This window comes from Hyperolius riggenbachi, chromosome 8, assembly GCF_040937935.1.
Source record: "Hyperolius riggenbachi isolate aHypRig1 chromosome 8, aHypRig1.pri, whole genome shotgun sequence".
Lineage (NCBI taxonomy): Eukaryota > Metazoa > Chordata > Amphibia > Anura > Hyperoliidae > Hyperolius > Hyperolius riggenbachi.
In genome coordinates, this window is record NC_090653.1 from 78,566,079 (window position 1) to 78,585,994 (window position 19,916).

A 19,916-nucleotide genomic window follows, 5' to 3' on the forward strand; every position below is an offset into this window, starting at 1 on the left:
GGCTGCAGACGACGTATGCCTCTGCCCTCTCCCTGTTATGTGTCCGGCGTGTGTAACATGCCCCCTCCCGCTGTGTTCCTTATCTCTGCGTGAATGTCTAATATGCCCGCTCCCGCCTGCCTTATCTCCCTCCCCCATGTCTTGGCTGGCCCCCCCGGGTGTTAATCTGCAGCGGCTTACCTCTCCGCCATGCCTGCTTGATTGGAGACCTCCTTCACAGCTGCGCATCTCGCTCTAGTGATCGGCATGGGATAATGACACAATCACCACATGCCAATCACTAGAGCGAGATGCGCAGCTGTGAAGGAGGTCTCCAATCCTCGCAGGCATGGCGGAGAGGTAAGCCCGCTGCAGATTAACACCCGGGGGGCCAGCCAAGACATGGGGGAGGGAGATAAGGCAGGCGGGAGCGGGCATATTAGACATTCACGCAGAGATAAGGAACACAGCGGGAGGGGGCATGTTACACACGCCGGACACATAACAGGGAGAGGGCAGAGGCATACGTCGTCTGCAGCCACAACTTACACACACAGGCAGGGAATTCCCGACGTGGCGGCGGGTCGCGGTCCATATCGGCGGGCGTTTCTTAGTCGGGAATTCCATGCCTTTGCCATATAAGACGCAGGGACTTTTTTCCCCTATTTTTTGGGGAGAAAAAGTGCGTCTTATACGGCGAAAAATACGAATGAATATTACATACTAACCTCACCATCAGTTCCTCTCAGAAGCTCACCATTTTCTTCTTACAGTAATCCCTTCCAGTCCTGACAATATTTTGTCAGAACTGAAATATACCAGTTGCTGTCAGTTATATATCAGCAGCTGTCAGTTACAACTGAATGGGCAAGGTAATGTCCATGTTTCCCTATGGCTGAAGGGGGCGATATTACAGTTTAACAGTGTGCTGACCAGAAAGCTGTTATGGAGTAATGGCCATTTTTAAAATGGAGGACGGAGAATTCCATTGATCACAGTGGACAAACAGAACGCAGGAGAGGAGAAAGAGATTGAGGAGTAGACTACACAGGAGGTAAGTATGACCTGTGAATGGTTATTTTTACTTTTTCTTTTCAGTTCAGGTTCTCTTTAAGTTGCACTGACCTGGATAAGTTGCACTGCGCTTTAAAGCAACGCCGCCAATCCGATCCACAGCACATTAAAAATATATGAAATGCTTGACTATGGGATAGTTTCCAGACATGGATTGTAACGCAGAGAGTTTTCAGAACACGCTGCTGTATTCACACATTTTCTATGGTGAAAACGCAATACGAAAATGGAGGACAATGCATGCATGAGCACCTGCGTTAAAGCACACCTGAAGTGAGAGGGATATGGAGGCGGACATATTTATTTCCTTTTAAACTGTGCAAATTGCCCAGCTGTCATGCTAAACCTCTTTCTCTATACATTTAGCCATAGATGCTACTGCTGCTGAAGATATGAGCAGCATGCCAGGCAACTGGTAGTGTTTATTCACACTGAATCAGTTGCTGCCAGTTAAAACTGAACAGACAACTTGTGCAGCCCAGTGTCCATGTTTCCCTATGGATCAGTTTATATTATATGCATTTAATTGAAAGCTTTTCTCAATGCACTGCTATGGAACAACTGATCAGTTAAAACGCATCTGTTTTTCAGTGTTCAGTGTGAAAGAGGCCTTAGATACAGTGACCCAGGCTGCGCTATGTCCCGGGAAACGTCCCGCTTTTAGCCGCGGGACATCCCAGCCTCGGGACTCTGGCCACCGTTCGATTGCATTAACTGTCCGTGCCGTCTAATAGACACCGCGCCAGTTCATAGACCGCAGCCCCGCTCCAGCCTGCATAGTCTTCCGGCAGGCAGAGCAGGGCTACGGGAAGATGGCGTCTGAAGCCCTGTACTGGAGACTATTTGTGTCTCCAGTAAAGGGCTTCGGGCGGCATCTTCCCGTAGCCCTGCTATTCCATTCAGCGTGGGAGATTGCAGGAGCAAGATCTCCGGGGGAGCTGTGTGCCAGATGCCGGCCGGGAGAGGAGACTTCTGTCAGGTGAGTAAATTATTTTTTTTGCAGGTGAAATGTTGCCCAAATTGCGTTTGTTTTCTGCTGAAATGTTGCCCAAATTGCGTTTGTTTTCTGCTGAAATGTTGCCCACATTGCGTTTATTTTCTGCTGAAATGTTGCCCACATTGCGTTAATTTTCTGGTGAAATGTTGCCCACATTGCGTTTATTTTCTGGTGAAATGCTGCCCACATTGCGTTTATTTCCTGGGGTCTGGGTAACTGTTGCTGCATTTATTATTTAATGGTCATAGTTGGCTTTATTTGCTGCTTTGGGGTTAAGATTATGCTCCGCCCATACATTGTCATAGCCACGCCCAGTAGAATGTATGGCGCCAATATTTTATTTCAAAATATAGGTGCATTTTTTCAGTTTTGTGTCCATCACTAATTACAAGCCCATAATTTATAAAGTTATAGTAATATACCCTCTTGCCACACATATTAAAAATGTTCAGTCCCTAAGGTAACTATTTATGTATTTAAATATATATATATCCTCATCTCTCATGCCTGCACTAACATCGCTATTTAACCTGTCCCTCTCCACTGGCATCTTTCCGTCGCCACTCAAAAAGGCTGTTGTGACACCACTACTTAAAAAACCATCTCTAGATCCTACCACACTCGCCAACTACCGCCCAGTCTCACTTCTCCCATTTGCATCCAAACTAATTGAACGCCACATACATGCAGAATTAAGCCATTATTTATCAGCTAACTCCCTACTTGATCAGTTCCAGTCTGGCTTTCGCTCCAACCACTCCACGGAAACGGCCCTTACCAAAGTGGCCAATGACCTCCTTACAGCCAAATCCAAAGGTCAATTCTCCATACTCATCCTTCTTGACCTGTCATCAGCATTTGATACGGTTGACCACACCTTACTCTTACGAATACTTTCAAATGTAGGAATAAAGGGCCTTGCTCTCACATGGTTATCTTCCTACCTCTCTGGAAGGTCCTTCACAGTCTCCTACTCAGATCACATCTCTTCTCCTCATGCTATGTCTGTCGAGGTTCCTCAAGGCTCTGCCCTTGGTCCCCTCCTCTTTTCCATCTACATGCACAGTCTTGGTGACTTAATCAACTCATTCGGTTTTCAATACCACCTGTATGCAGACGATACGCAACTGTACCTCTCTGACCCAGACCTTAACTCCCTCCTCAAACGTGTTCCTGACTGCTTGTCTGCTATATCCTTCTTCATGTCCTCTCGCTTCCTAAAACTTAATATGAGTAAAACGGAACTAATAATTTTTCCACCGTCTCTGGCCACCTCTCTGCCTGAAGTAACTATAAATGTTAAAAACACTCCCATCACTTCAGTTCCCAAAGCACGGTGCTTGGGGGTAATATTCAACTCTTTTCTCTCTTTTATTCCTCATCTTAACTCCATAACCAGCTCCTGCCATCTCCAACTCAAAAATATATCTCGCATCCGTCCCTTTCTCACTCAAGACACAACCAAAATGTTAATACATGCTCTTATAATTTATCGTCTGGACTACTGCAATGTACTACTTTGTGGACTACCTTCTAACAAACTGGCCCCGCTCCAGTCGGTACTGAACTTAGCTGCTCGTCTCATTCATCTTTCTTCTCGATCTTCCTCAGCTGACCCTCTCTGTCAAGCTCTTCACTGGCTGCCAATTAACCAGAGGATCCAGTTCAAACTCCTAACCCTAATCTACAAAGCTCTCCACAATCTCTCTCCCCGGTACATATCATCACTCATTTCCAGATACAAACCCAATCGCAATCTCAGATCTGCACATGATCTTCTGTTGTCCTCCTTTAGAATCACCTCCTCACATTCCCGGTTACAAGATTTTGCACGCGCTTCACCCCTTCTCTGGAATCCCCTCCCACAACACATCCGTCACTCGCTAACCTTTGTTACTTTTAAACGCTCTCTAAAAACTCATTTGTTCCGACAAGCATATGCGCTACCCTAGGCCACTTCCCTTTGTCCTAAGACCAAATTGCACTCCTACTAGGTATCCTAAAACACACTGCCTTTATATATTTTATCGTATACTATCCCTCCTCTTGTTTCCCCCCATTCCCTTTAGATTGTAAGCTCGCAAGGGCAGGGCTCTCTCCCCCTTTTGTGTCTTGGAAATCATTATACATTTTATTCATCATGTTACTTTTATCAATGTCATTACCACTTCTGTATTTTGTACTCTGTATGACTGTATCATTTTTTGTATTTTGTCACTAATTATGTATCTTGTATATTAGTGTACACCATTGTCTGTATTATGTACCCCATGTTTGTTTCTTACTTTGTACAGCGCCATGGAATATGTTGGCGCTTTATAAGTCAATAATAATAATTATATATATATATATATATATATATATATATATATATATATATATATTACAAAAGCATTTTTGGGGTAGCTATTGGGAAGTGTGGGAGGTAAGGGGTTAATTCTAAATGTAAAAAGAGTCTGTTTGTGAAAAAAAATGTGTTAAGATGTAAGCTTACTATTTGGCTACAAGATGTCCTCGCGCATAACTCTACTATGCGTAGTATTACTACACATACAGAAAGCTATGCATGGATGTGTAAGTATCGTTTTTTGTGAATGGTGGCGCCATCTATGAGGGACTTAGATCAGTAAATGGGAACTGTAGTAAAATGGGCCATTTTCATGTGATGAAAGTGCAGTAAGGATCCAGTTACAGACCCTACGCTGGTTCTTTTAAGCTTTGGCTTTAAAGAGAACCCGAGGTGGGATTTCATTATGTTAGTGGGGCACAGAGGCGGGTTGTGCACACTAACACCAGCCTCTGTTGCCCCATAGTGTGCCTCCAGGACCCCCCTGCGCGCCACTATACCCCCCGCAGTGCTGGCGACACACAGCGTGTCGCCAGCACAATGTTTACCTATGCCTGTCTGTTAGCGCCGCTCCCCCGCCTCCTCCGTATCGGCACTACCCGCCCGCGTCACTTCCCTCCCGCTGATTGGGTCCTGGAGGCACACCATGGGGCAACAGAGGCTGGGGTTAGTGTGCACAACCAGCCTCTGTGCCCCACTAACATAATTAAATCCCACCTCGGGTTCTCTTTAAAGGACAACTGAAGTGAGAAGAATATGCATATGAAGTGATAAGAATATGCATGCAGCTAATATTGTCTAATTTGACAATATTGTCAGAAACACCTGATCTTCTGCATGCTTGTTCAGGGTCTGAGGCTAAAAGAAATAGATGCAGAGAATTAACAGGGTAGCCAGGAAACTGGTATTGCTTAGAAGGAAATACATTTCGCGGGCTCCATATCCTGCTTCCTTCAGTTGTCGTTTAACTGCCTTAGTGGTAACCTCGAGTCAGGCTCAGTCCGGAAATCCGCAGCCCAGAGTGGTAACCCCGAGCTTGACTCTTGGAAACCACCGGGAGGTATATAGCCTGCATGCAACAGGCGCTTGTAACTCACCTACCTCTGTATCAAGGCGCTGGCAGCCATTCTTCTTCTGGTCCTCTGAGTCTCTTGATTCCTCTGGTGAGAGAGCCGTTTGTCACATGGCAACAGATGGCGATCTCACTATCAGGGTAGAGCGCCACCCAGTGAATGGAGAGAGATTTGCACAGATGGATCCAGGGAAAGTGAGTAATGTGCAAGGCTGCCGCAGATCTTTCTAGTGGCATTGTTTTTTTTCTGCTTTTAGGGTCTAAAAGCTTGTGAAAAAATTGCACCACTTGTAGCCCCTAAAATCCGGAAGTAATCATACCGCTAGGGAGGTTAAGCACAATAAAATTTGCAGGGTTTTTCTTTTTTTTTTCTGTTCCATGAATGCTGCTTTTTTTGTATTATTCCATTTTGCCCAGAAACCTTGCCCTAGCCACATTTTGCAACAAATGTCAGAGAAGCAATTCTTACATAATATGGACTGACTGAATTGCAGCCAGCAGTATCAGACACTAGTGCCAATGTAAATATTTTGAATCCCTCCTCAAGCAAACCAAAAGAAACCACCCACACATACATTCTGATGGTCTGTACAAACGTTCCTGCAGTATGCATTAGATCTCAGTCACAAGACTGCAGACATGTTACACTTTCAGGATATCACAACAGTCTTAGTGGGTGTCGTCACTTTTTTTGTGATCCTGTCTTATGTGAAAATATTATGGCAGAGAAGTAAACTACCCCCTGGCCCACTCCCACTGCCCTTCTTGGGCAATTTTCTGCAGTTACGACCTGATAGAATGCTGTCATCCCTAAAAAGGGTAAGTGTGAAATTAATATATTGCCTATGATGTTTTGTTTACAGCATAATGGCTTTTCAGAGGTGACAGGGAAGGCATGTTATAGCCTTTTAAACAATGTGATAGCAGAACAGTTACTTTGCTAGTGCAACTCATTTAATTTTTCTGTCATCTGTAAAAAATAATTATATTATGCTAAGCTCGTCATGATTTAAGCTCAACTCGATATAATAATCTGCTCAGTTATATATGTATGTGTATTTGAGCTATTTAAGCGGTGCATATGAGGTGATGAGTCATTCAGTTGCAGCCCATATTGGTGAGCGCTTGCTTTGTTTTCTGCAATCTGCTCAGTTAGGCCTAGTTCACACCGAAGCTGGGCCAGCGCAGGCGCAGTGATGCCTGACCCAGGCGACCCGAAAGAAAGTGCCGGAGGGCATTTAGAGGCAGCGGAGGAGCATCTGGACAGCTCGCCCCGTTTCTCATATTGATTTCGGCTCTGGTATCCTTTAACTACTTCAAGACCACCTCACGCCACTGGGCGTGACCTCGGCGGCAGCCCCAGGACCGCCTAACACCAATTGGCGTCAAGTCCTGGAGCTGCAGTTTGGCAGGGAACGGCCGTGTGCATGCGTGATCGTTCCCTGCCAGTTCATGGAGCAGATCTCCGTGATTAGCCTGCTAGCCACCGATCACGGCTAGCAGGCTGTTTGTAAACGAAAGGGGAAAGAAATCCACGTACAATACAGTGGGCGGCGTTGCAGGAAGTGACGTCAGTGGAGCGCACGCTGGAACGAGGAAGAGGTGAGTGATCCCCCGCCCGTGCCTCTTACTGTCGGCTGGACGGCTGCTTACTCGCTATTTAAAGCTGGAGGGGAGCGCAGATCGGGGGACCCAGGTGAGGGAGGGGGGGGGGGGTCCGACCCCCCTCCCCACCGCTAGGCCCAATACCCCCGTCCTGCCCGCTACCCCTCCAGCTCGGCGGCCGCCCCCCCCCCAAACCCACGGACGGGCGGATGCCGCCCCTAGAAGTTTGCCGCCTGAGGCAAAAGTTTCACCCCGCCTCATGAGCGGGCCGGCCCTGCGCTCAGGCCCTGGTGGGCCAATTTGAATACATTTTTTTTGAACCACTTTGCTAGCTGTGTGTTTCTCCGATCGCCGTTGATCCACTGCTACCCGCTGCGTAATAGGGCCCCCCCCCCCCCCGAGACCCCGTGCGCAGCGTGGCCAATCAGTGCTAGGCAGCACCGAGGGGTGGATCGGGACTCCCTGCGACGTCACAGCGTCGATGACGTCATTCCGTTCATCGCCATGGCGACGGGGGAAGCCCTGAAAGAAATCCCGTTCAGAGCGGGATTTCCTGATGGGCATGATCGCCGGCGGCGATCGGAAGGGTGTGAGGGAGGGAGCAGGGAGGGGGTATCATGTAGCTAGTGCTAGGCTAGCTACATGATTTAAAAAAAAACACCCGCGGCCGTGCGGAAATCAGAACGCCAGGGAGGTTAAAGATGAACTTTACTGGCATACATCAAATAAAAATGCCTGGAAATTTGGGCGCCTAGTAATGCCAATAGTAAAGTACTGGAATTAAATACCAATATTTTAATATAAAATGTTAAATATTGGTATTAACAATATTTTACTATAGCTAAACCTAACCCTACTTTCACACAGACCCCCCCTCCCCCCCCCCCCCTTCCCAATACATACCTAATGGCCGACTCTTATAAAAAAAAAAAAAAAAAAAAAAACAGCACAAACTACCTACCTAACACCTAACCCGTAACTCCCCCCCAACCACCTACCTAACTTTTGATTGTTTGTTTCTCATGAGTTCTGAAGTGAGCAGAAACATCTGGTCTCCCACAATGCTCTGAAAGAAGAAAGGTGCATAATAAACAGCCTAGGCTAATCATCACTGGGTAGGTGGGGTTATATACCAATATATAGTACAGTCATATATAGCTATAGAAAGTGTTTCTGATGCTGAAACCAGGATAATTAACACAAAAGTTGGTACCCTGAATAATTTATGACATTCTACTATAGGTCACTGGAGTTCCGTTTTATGTGTTTATTATTCCATGTCTATTATATCCACAGATGTCCAAGCAGTATGGCCCTGTTTATACAGTTCACATTGGATCTAAACCTTTTGTTGTTGTCACTGGGTATCAAGCCTTAAAGGAGGTTTACATTGAACACGGTGATGCTTTTGTGGACCGAGGATCTCTACCTTTACTTGAATATGTATTTGATATGAAAGGTGAGAAGTCAGACTTATACAGGCAAACATTTGCCATTTAAACCTACTCAAAGCCATTTCCTACGGGTTTAGATTTATCCATAAATAAAATTGCTTATTTTTCTACAATATTCATTTGTATATTATTTAGTCAGTGTTTTGCGCACTGTGAAATCTATCCTCTCCTGGATTTACTTCTGCTGTCTTCTTAAAAGACAGTGAGAATGGCCCATTCTTTCTAAATCTTGGATTTGCTGAATTTTTGGGAAAAATACACCCACAAGCAGCTTGGTGTCCATAGCAATGGTAGGCCCGATGTGGGTGGAGATAAAGTCTTGTGTTCCAGTGTGCAGAAGTGCTGGGTCTTGGTAAAAACACATTTTTTAAATTGTCTACTTCCAGTTGCCTCTGCTTATCCCTCTGGATAAACATGAGGTAGCTATGCTCAGGGCCGGGCCGAGGCATAGGCTGGAGAGGCTCCAGCCTCAGGGCGCAGTGTAGGAAGGGGCGCACAAATTATTCAGCTGTCATTCCTAATTGTGTATGAAGCAGAAAGAAATAAGAAAAGGGGATACATGGCAGTGACTGCAAGCCAGATAACTAGATATTAAGGTGTTGGGGAGGTTGTGGGCCCTGTGGCCTTCTTAGTCTAATAGCAATCAGTGTGTGATGGCTGGGGTGGGAGGGATGGAGGGGCGCACTTTGGTGTCTCAGCCTTGGATGCTGGAGGACCTTGTCCCAGCTCTGGCTATGCTCGTATATAGTGGTATCACTATTACATAGTTACATAGTTGGTTTGGTTGAAAAAAAACAGCTGGTCCAACCAGAAAAAAAGAGACTAAAAGAAAAAACAAAACAAACAAACAAAAAATAAACCACCAACCTGAACCTGTACATATCCCAGTTGATCCTTGGGAAAGCCAAAAACCTTACAAGGCCTTGGCCAATTAGCCTTAAAGGGGTTCCGTGTAGGATATTAAAAACAGAAACCAGACACTTACCTGGGGCTTCTATCAGCCCCCTGCAGCTGTAATGTCCTGCGCCTTCCTCCTATGATTCTCCGTGCCCCGCCGCCGGCCCGGTCTAATTATTGGTCTATAATTATGCTCTCTCCCGCGTGCGCCATCGAGAGCTTACTGCGCAGGCGCAGTATGAAGTTTTCTTGTACTGCACCTGGGCAGTAAGCTCCCGATGACTTGCGCGGGAACGAGCAAACGCGGCCACGGGCGCGCAGCCGCAGTTCTGTTGCAGGAAGAATTATACTGGGGCCGGCGGCCGATAGAAGCCCCAGGTAAGTGTCTGTTTTTGTTTTTAATGCCATACACAGAACCCCTTTAAAAAAATGTTTCTGAGAATTCAGAAGCCAGTTAAAACTTGCCTGCTCTCCCAGAATGCTATGGGAGGAGGATTAAGCAGCCTAGGCTAAGCATCACTGGGAGCATCACTCTCAGTCACCTTTCTTTCAAGCTAAATAAGCCGTGTTTGTCCAACCTTTCTTGGTAAGTGAGATCTATCATCCCTCTGATTAATTTAGTTTCCCGTCTTTGTACCTGTTCCAGAAGGTCAACGTCCTTTCTATAGTGTGGTGCCCAAAACTGTATTCCATACTTCGGATGTGGTCTCCCAAGTGATTTATACAGGGTAGTATATGAGCATTTTAAGATATTATTTTCCTTTTTAAGCATCCTAGAATTTTATTTGCTTTAGCTACCGCTGCTTGGCGTTGCATACGATTACCTAACTTTTTATGAACAAGTATTCTTCAACAAGTCCTTCTCCAAGTCTGATGTTTCCAGCTGTATGCAATTTATTTTATATGATTTAAAAATTGGTATGTCCAAGGTGCATGACTTTAAATTTATCAACATTAAATTCCATCTGCCACGTGCCTGCCCATATGGCCATGTTGTCAAGGTCCTGTTGTAATGTGTCACTATCAGTCTTAGTGTTAAGTGTTAGTTCTGCATGATTTTGTATCATCTGCAAAGATGGCTACATGACTCTGTATTCCGTTTACTAGATCACTAATAAATACATTGAAAGGAATTGGACCAAGTACTGACCCTTGCAGTACCCCACTGCTAACAGTTTCCCATTTTGAGTATGTTCCGTTTACCATCAATCTTTGCCCTCTATCCCTTAACCAGTTCTCTATCCACATACACACATTTTCTCCTAGTCCCTGTATCCTCAGATTCTGTACCAGGCTAGTGTGGGGAACAGTGTCAAAAGCCTTTTCAAAATCCTCTGATGATTCTGAGGAAGTGGGTGATGTCCCATGATACTTGTCTAGTCACATCTGGTGTAGAGGGAATTACTTTCCTGTGATATCCCAAAGATCCACACAAGAGGCTTCACCCTTCCTGTTCTACCGCTCCCTTTCCTGGTCTACGTAAGCAAACTAAATACAATGAAGCCTTAAGCTGATTACAAATACCAATTTACTGTTGTGTCTGCCCAGGCATCCTACATCTTTGAAATCCATGAAAACACGGGCAACAATCACCCATGATGGACATTTTAGGATGATTGCTTTGTTTCTGGGCACTGCAGAGAGACTTCTGCTTCTCCTATGTCTTCCTTCTCTGTAGGATAGTAAGTGTTGCTCCGCAGCGTATGAACTATCAGTGCCTGTGGATGGCTCCTTGGGCAAAATTATAATGAATGATCATTTCAGGCAGCAGAAATTCAGCATACATGGCTTTTCATTTTGATAAAACATTGTCATCACACTAGACGTACACTCTCAAGGACAACTGAAGTGAAAGTTATATAAAGGCTGCCATATTTATTTCCTTAAAAGGAATGGTCCTCAGATTATGGCCCATGGGCCAAATGTGGCCCTCAGAGGCATTTTTACTGGCCCCCAAACACAAAATGTATAACTTATAGATGTGGCCCACTACCCCCTTTAAATAACACCAGCCCACATATAGAATAGCAGTGTTGGCACCACCCATCCACATACTGTAGAAGCCAGTTAGCAGTCATTCGCTGGCTTCCAATGCTGCATTAGGTGACACTGCTGTCCAACTGGACAGCAGGTTGTCACCTGGGTATGCTTCACTGTCTGGTGCACAAACTCGTTCTTCAGGCGCCGAATGACTGAATGGCTGCTGCTGGGAGTTCTCCTCCTGGCATGATTGGAGGGAATCCATACCTAGATTAAATGTCAAGTTTTTCAACATCATTTTATGTATGTTCCGGCCCCCCAGCAGACTGAATATGTTGACGCGGCCATTGACCAAAAACGTTTAGGGACCTCTGCTTTAAATCAATACCAGTTGCCTGACTATCCTGCTGATCCTCTGCCTTTAACACTGTTAGACTGGATTCACACTTAGATGCATTACGCTGAGTTGGGTCGCAGCAGCTTTTCTCAATGGGATGCAACGCAACACAATGCAGCGCATCAAAGTGTGAATCCAGCCTTAGCCATAGACCCTGAACAAGCATGCAGCAGATCAGCTGTTTCTGACATTTTTGTCAGATCTGACAAGATTAGCTGCATGCTTGTTTCTGGTGTGATTCAGACACTACTTCAGCCAAATAGATCAGCAGGGCTATTGTTTATAAGCAGGGCCGTGCAGAGGATTCTCAAGGGGGGGTGCTCAAATTTTAAAAAGGGGCCCTAATCGATAAATCGTGCTAAATTGTGTATGTAATACCCCTTCTCCAGAAAGCACTAGGCACACACACACACACACACACACACACACACACACACACACACACACACACACACACACACACACACACACACACACACACACACACACACACACACACACACCTTTATGGAAGTATCAGGCAGACTTTGTGTCTTCTTCCAACCAACTTCTTTGGTGCCACCACCCTCAAATCAGCAGTCATAGGTGTGCACTATTAGAGTGGGCACAGTGGAGCCTGATGTAGGCATGGATTCACCTTTCATTACTGGGACCTCTGTCCCTCTAGATCAGCACCCAAGCTTCTTTTCAGGCAAAGAAGCAGTGGTTGCCAATATGCAGTGGTTGCTAAGCATTAGTAGATGCAAAACTGCAGTAAGTGCCAAGATGCAGTGGGTGCACAGATGCAGTGGGTGGTAAGACGCAAAGGTCCAGTTTGTGCTTATTTGCAGTGGGTGCCGATGTGCCAAAGTACAGTCCGTGTCAAGCTGCTGTGGGTACCAAGGTCCAGTTTGTATTGGGTATTTATTTGCAGTGGATGCTATGCAGTATTGGGTGCTGAATGAGTAGCAGATGGTGATAATCTATAGTGGGTGCCATGTGAGTGCTAATTGGTACAGGGAGCCATGTGAGTGTTGGACATGAGTGAGTAGGGAGTGCCATGTGTGGTCTGGATGTGTGCCATGGGAGAGTACTAAGTCTCATATGGGTTCAGACCAAGGGTGGGTACTGGTTGCTATTTGAGTGCTGGCCATGGACTAGGTGCATATAATGGCTTTGGAACTTTGTGCTGTGTGAGTACTATGCCATGTGGGTGTTGATTATGGGGGTTATAGGGTGTCATGTGGGTCTTAGGTGCAAATACTGAGTGCCAAGTGGGTACTGGGAGCAAGTACATGGTAACATCTGGGTAATGGGTGCTGGCTAGTGGGGTATTTGTTGTCATGTGGGTGCTAAATGCAGAAGCTGGGTGCCATGTGGGTTCTGGGTGCTGGCACAGGGTGTCATGTGGATTCTGGCTGTATGGGTTGGTGTCAAGCATCATGTAGGTGTTGATTGCAGTTACTCAAGCCCTTGTGAGTTCTGGGTGCAAGTACTGGATGTCATATGTGAGTGTTTGGTGTTTGTGCTGGGCACCAAGTGGAGGCTTAGTGCAACTGGAACTACTGCAGATGAAACATGTGGGTGTTGGGTGCAGGTACATTGGTGCGAATACTTGGTGCATTGCCTGCACTAGGTGCTAGCTATGGGTGGGCTTTGTGTGTCATGTGGATTCTGAGTGCAGGTACTTTGGGTGCTAGTACTAGTTTATGTGAGTTCAGATAATGTGCAAGTACTGTGCCAAGTGGGTGTGAGTACTGGGTGCCAGCTATAGGGTGAATGATGCAAGTACTAAGTGCCATATGGAGGTCGGATATAAGTATTGGGTGAAAGTTGCTTGGTGCAAGTACTGGGTGCTTGCTATAGTGGGGGTTACTGGTTGAGTGTAATGTGGGTGCTGAATATTGGTGGGATTGCGGTGGGTGCAGGGAGTGGGAGGTCACTGTGGGTACTGCTATGAATAGCATAGTTGCTGCTAGGAGAGGTAGAGGTCAGTGTGGTTGCTGGGGGAGGTAGAGGTCAGCGTGGGTGCTGGTGGAAGGGTAGGTCACTGTGGGTTCTGTGGAAGGAAGAGGTCAGTATGAGTGCTGGAGGAAGGGGAGGTCACTGTGGGTGCTGGGAGAGGTCATTGTAGTTATTGGAGGAGGGAGTAGTTGTGGATGCTGTGTGTTGGGAGAGATCAGTGTGGGCGCTGCTTTTGGGATGGGAGGTCCCTGTAAGTGCTGCAGGGGACAGGAGGGTAGCCTCTGGGGGAGGGAAAGACCACTGTGGGTGCTGGGGGAAGGATAGGTCAGTGTGGGTGCTGGGGTAGACAGGATCACTGCTAGAGCTGGGGAGGGAGAGGTGATTGTGGGTGGTAGGTGAAGGGAGAGGTCACTGTGGGAGGGAGAGGTCACTGTGGGTGCTAGGTGGAGGGAGAGGTCACTGTGGGAGGGAGAGGTCACTGTGGGTGCTGGGGGAGGGAGAGGTCACTGTGGGTGCTAGGTGGATGGAGAGGTCACTGTGAGTGCTAGGTGGATGGAGAGGTCACTGTGGGAGGGAGTGGTCACTGTGGGTGCTGGTGGAGGGAGAGGTCACTGTGGGTGCTGGTGGAGGGAGAGGTCACTGTGGGTGATAGGTGGATGGAGAGGTCACTGTGGGTGCTGGTGGAGGGAGAGGTCACTGTGGGTGCTAGACGCAGGGAGAGGTCACTGTGGGTGCTAGGTGGAGGCAGAGGTCACTGTGGGTGCTGGTGGAGGGAGAGGTCACTGTGGGTGCTAGGCGTAGGGAGAGGTCAATGTGGGTGCTAGGTGGAGGGAGAGGTCACTGTGGGAGGGAGAGGTCACTGTGGGTGCTGGTGGAGGGAGAGGTCACTGTGGGTGCTAGGTGGAGGGAGAGGTCACTGTGGGTGCTAGGTGGAGGGAGAGGTCACTGTGGGTGCTAGGTGGAGGGAGAGGTCACTGTGGCAGGGAGAGGTCACTGTGGGAGGGAGAGGTCACTGTGGGAGGGAGAGGTCACTGTGGGTGCTGGTGGAGGGAGAGGTCACTGTGGGTGCTAGGTGCAGGGAGAGGTCACTGTGGGTGCTAGGTGGAGGAAGAGGTCACTGTGGGTGCTAGGTGGAGGGAGAGGTCACTGTGGGAGGGAGAGGTCACTGTGGGTGCTGGGGGAGGGAGAGGTCACTGTGGGTGCTAGGTGGAAGGAGAGGTCACTGTGGGTGCTAGGTGGATGGAGAGGTCACTGTGGGAGGGAGTGGTCACTGTGGGTGCTGGTGGAGGGAGAGGTCACTGTGGGTGCTAGGTGGATGGAGAGGTCACTGTGGGTGCTGGTGGAGGGAGAGGTCACTGTGGGTGCTAGGCGCAGGGAGAGGTCACTGTGGGTGCTAGGTGGAGGCAGAGGTCACTGTGGGTGCTGGTGGAGGGAGAGGTCACTGTGGGTGCTAGGCGCAGGGAGAGGTCACTGTTTGTGCTAGGTGGAGGGAGAGGTCATTGTGGGAGGGAGAGGTCACTGTGGGTGCTGGTGGAGGGAGAGGTCACTGTGGGTGCTAGGTGGAGGGAGAGGTCACTGTGGGTGCTAGGTGGAGGGAGAGGTCACTGTGGGTGCTGGGGAAGGAGATGTCACTGTGGGTGCTAGGTGGAGGGAGAGGTCACTGTGGCAGGGAGAGGTCACTGTGGGAGGGAGAGGTCACTGTGGGTGCTGGTGGAGGGAGAGCTCACTGTGGGTGCTAGGTGCAGGGAGAGGTCACTGTGGGTGCTAGGTGGAGGGAGAGGTCACTGTGGGTGCTAGGTGGAGGGAGAGGTCACTGTGGGTGCTAGGTGGAGGGAGAGGTCACTGTGGGTGCTAGGTGGAGGGAGAGGTCATTGTGGGTGCTAGGTGGATGGAGAGGTCACTGTGGGTGCTGGGGAGGGAGAAGTCACTGTGGGTGCTAGGTGGATGGAGAGGTCCCTGTGGGTGAGGTCACTATGGGTGCTTGGGGAGGTAGAGGTCAGTATGGGTCCTAGGTGGAGGGTGAGGTCAGTATGCCACACTAGGATTCCTATCCAGACCTCTTCACCTGAAAGTGCCCCGGGAGGAGGCGGAGCTTCTCGCGGGTGGGCGGGGCTTACCGCGGTAGGGGGCGGGGCTTATTTTGCGCGATCAGAGGGGCCTTTTTTACTGATTTTAAAAAGGGGGGGGTGCCTGGGCACCCAGAGCACCCCCCTCTGCACGTGCCTGTTTATAAGGAAATAAATATGGCAGCCTCCATATTCTTCTCCCTTTAGTTGTCCTTTAAAAACTGCAAATTGTCAGTTTGAAGGTGTGATTTTAATGCCCATTCACATTTATTTATTTTTTAAGCCATATCTATGACCAATGGGAATATATGGAAGCAGCTGAGGCAGTTTTGTCTTCAAACTCTTCGGGATTTTGGAATGGGTAAAAAGAACTTAGTAGAGCCCATACTGGAGGAGTTACATCATCTTATGGAGTACTTCAGGAGCTTAAACGGTAGGTACACTGTTGTACTTTTCTCGGTCTTATTGTTTTTTTCTTTAACCTCTTCACAACTGAGTGGTTTTACCCCTTCAGCATCCGAGCAATTTTCACCTTTCAGCGCTCCTTACATTCATTCGCCTATAACTTTATTACTACTTATCACAGTGAAATTAAATATATCTTGTTTTTTTCGCCACCAATTAGGCTTTCTTTAGGTGGGACATTATGCCAAGAATTATTTTATTCTAAATGTGTTTTCATGGGAAAATAGGAAAACATTTAGAAAAAAATGATGATTTTTCAGTTTTCGGCCACTATAGTTTTTAAATAATGCATGCTACTGTAATTAAAATCCATGTAACTTATTTGCCCATTTGTCCCGGTTATTACAAAATTTAAATGATGTCCCTATCACAATGTTTGGCACCAATATTTTATTTGAAAATAATGGTGCATTTTTTCAGTTTTGCTTCCATCCCTAATTACAAGCCCATAATTTATAAAGTAACAGTGTTATACCCTCTTAAAATAAATATTTAAAGGTTTCAGTCCCTAAGGTAACTATTTATGTTTTTTATTGTAATTTTTATTTATTTATTTTTTTATAAAAAAAAAAAAATGGTAACAATTGGGGAGTGTGGGAGTTAATGAGTTAATTTATAGTGTAAAATAATTTAAAAGTATTTCTATGTGAAAAATGTTTTGGGCGTAGTTTTACTTTTTGTGAATGCATCCTGCAAGCATAGAAAGTACGCTTGCAGGAAGTTCAGGGAGGCTGGTAAACTTTTTTTTTTCACAATGATCGCACTGCTTCTCATAGAAGCAGCCGATCATTGCTGGGGGCTGAGATCAACGAACGGGAATGGTTTTTCCCATGCATTGATTTCCGGGCGAGCGGCCGGCGGCGTGCACGAGCGCGGACAGCGGTGGGGTTGGGAATATCTACGCTCCGGGCGGGGAACTGAAGTTCAAAGGAGCATAGATATACTGTACCCGGGCGGCGAAGTGGCTAAATCATTTGACGACCACCAGAACAGACACCTCTCATAACCAGACCTTCTTTTTTTGGTGTGAAATTTTAAATTATCAGAATCTTTGTGAACTTTACCTAAAGCCTCGTACAGGCGGCGAGGTAAAATCTCTATAAATAAACTATGCAAAGTGCGCTCACTCCAACCTTGACTAATTAACATAAGTTATGTAAATTTCAGTGCATTAAACAACAGCATATGTGCACAAATTCTAGTCCAAAATATACGTGTCCATGGATCGCAATAGCATTCCCCAAGCATGTAGTGTATAGTCCAAATCTCTCCCGGATACTGCGCTCTCATGCATCAACTCCTATATCTGCCTTCTTGCAGTGATATTCTTCAAAATAAAATATAAACAGAAAAAAGAAAAACGAAAAAAGGAAAACGAAAAAAGGAAAACCATAGCGTGATACCGTAATATCAAAGTGTCCATCTACAACAACACCCAGTGTTCAGAAATTCCGTGTATGCATCCACCCTGTAAACAGGTATTACAGGTCCTCACCACACACTATAGCTGCCAGGTCACAGACAGCAATAAAAGCACCGTAATCCACTAACAGCCTTTGAACACTCCACATGTGCACATATTTTTTCTGTTTATATTTTCTTTTGAGAAATATCACTGCAAGAAGACGGATATAAGAGTTGATGCATGAGAGCGCAGTATCTGGGAGTATCCGGGAGAGATTATAAATGACGCATCTTTTGGATATCATTGAAAAATGCAGGACACAGATGATGGATTTAGTGAACGACCACTGAACAATCCGATTTGTACAATAAAAAACATACCAATCGAGTCACTGTGATCTCCTGGGTCCCTCTTGGCTGTTTCCGCTGCTCCCCGCCACGATCCTGGCTCTTAATCAGGAAGTGATGTATGTGTAAAAGATATATATATATATATATATATATATATATATATATATATATATATATATATATATATATATATATATATATATATATACCAGGGGATGAGCAGCACAAACCGAATTATATGCAATACTATGCAATGCATGCACACACACATATACATATATTCTATATCATGTTACAGTATACTGTATTGCAGGTTTTTATTACATAGTGAATTATCGGCACTCAACTCTACAGACAAGGTGAAACTGAGAGCAATAAACAAAGCATTTACACAGAGCCTGCAGGGGGCGTGGAGGGTGTGTGCATAACGTCTCCCTATCACAGCAGAGGTAGTGCATTCCTCTCTGGGTCGACAAAGCTTGACAAGGAAAAGAAGATTAGATATACTACAGAGACCGTGCAACTAGAAAAGGCTGCAGTAATCCAGACCACATTAGAACAGTTATAGGAACTTAAAGGATAGAAGAAATAAGGCTGAAATTTTTGTTACAGAGTCTCTTTGAACAAATAAATGTTGTTTGCCAACTCTTTATCATGAACCAGTGGGCTTATTTTTTATGTGGCCAAGTTTTGTTTCTTACACCATACAGTGAAAACAAAAGATGATGGTGATATACTGTAAGCTAATAATAATAAATAATAATTTTCTAGAATACAAAAAATAAATAACATAAGAAATGGTTCAGCTGAAGTTGACTTATTCTGCTTCACTCTGCAGAGACTGCATAGGGAAGTTGCATTTCTGTTAATTAATTTGCTATTATCTGCCTAGAGCAACCAGTGGATCCCAGCATCACCTTGAGCTGTGCCTCATCCAATATCCTTGCTAGTATATTGATGGGCAAGCGCTACGAGTACCATGACGAAAAATGGATGAGCATTTTACAAGATTCAAGAACAGCTTTTAATATTCTTTCTTCTACCTGGGGCCTGGTAAGATTTTTGTTCTTCATTACAACCATGTTTTAAACTAAGTGTCCTGACTCTAATCCAAGGTTGAAATGAGCTGACGTAAAAGCACTTGTCCCCTGTCTCCTGTCGGACTCAAAGAGCATAGACTGGTAAGCAGAAAAGGATCTACTTAGACGGGCATAACTAGAAATCACTGGGCCCCCTTGCAAAACTTTGGATGGTGCCCTCAGCCCCCCAAAAACCCAGACATTGTAAAGACAGACAGGATATATAAAAAAACAAACTTACAGTATAAATAGTCAGCTATAGGTGCCCCCAGCATAGATAGCCCACTATAAGTTCCCCAAGTATAGATACTTAGCCAGCTATAGGTGTCCCCAGTATAGATAGCCAGTTATAAGTGCATGCAGTATAGATAGCCAGTTATAGGTGCCCCCAGTATAGGTAGCCAGCTATAGGTTCCCCAAGTATAGATAGCGGCCCTGGTCGGGCCCCAGAGCTGCAGGTCCCCCCTCAGGCTTCTCCCCCTAAGGGCCCCCCTGTGGCTGCATCCCTTGCAGGGGCTATTGTTGCACCCCTGTACTTAGAGTATGTTCAGTACTTACTAAGCTACCCTGGTTATATGTGTGGGAACCCCAGTCATGATCTGACACCCCTGCCATTGTCTAAAGTCAGTTTCTGTCAATTTCTTAACAAACCTGAACTGAAAATTAAAAGTCAAAAGAAACATACACTCATCATACTTACCTCCTGTGAAGTCTACTCATCAATCTCTTCCTCCTCTCCTGTGTCCTGTTTGTCCACTTTGATCAAGGGAATTCTACATCTTCCATTTTGACAATGGCCATTACA

The 19,916-nt window shown here is 46.2% G+C and overlaps 1 protein-coding gene across 1 annotated transcript in view; it reads left to right on the plus strand.

Annotated features, from left to right (window-relative positions):
* Positions 1 to 6,062: 6,062 nt before the first annotated feature.
* LOC137528944 (cytochrome P450 2A6-like) overlaps positions 6,063 to 19,916 on the plus strand; it is a 56,008-nt gene continuing 42,154 nt past the window's right edge. Inside the window, exons 1-4 of the mRNA XM_068250742.1 lie at positions 6,063 to 6,288; positions 8,371 to 8,533; positions 16,096 to 16,245; positions 18,925 to 19,085. Of these exons, the coding sequence (XP_068106843.1) occupies positions 6,109 to 6,288; positions 8,371 to 8,533; positions 16,096 to 16,245; positions 18,925 to 19,085 (654 nt within the window). The 5' untranslated portion in view covers positions 6,063 to 6,108. The remainder of the gene's footprint in view (positions 6,289 to 8,370; positions 8,534 to 16,095; positions 16,246 to 18,924; positions 19,086 to 19,916) is intronic.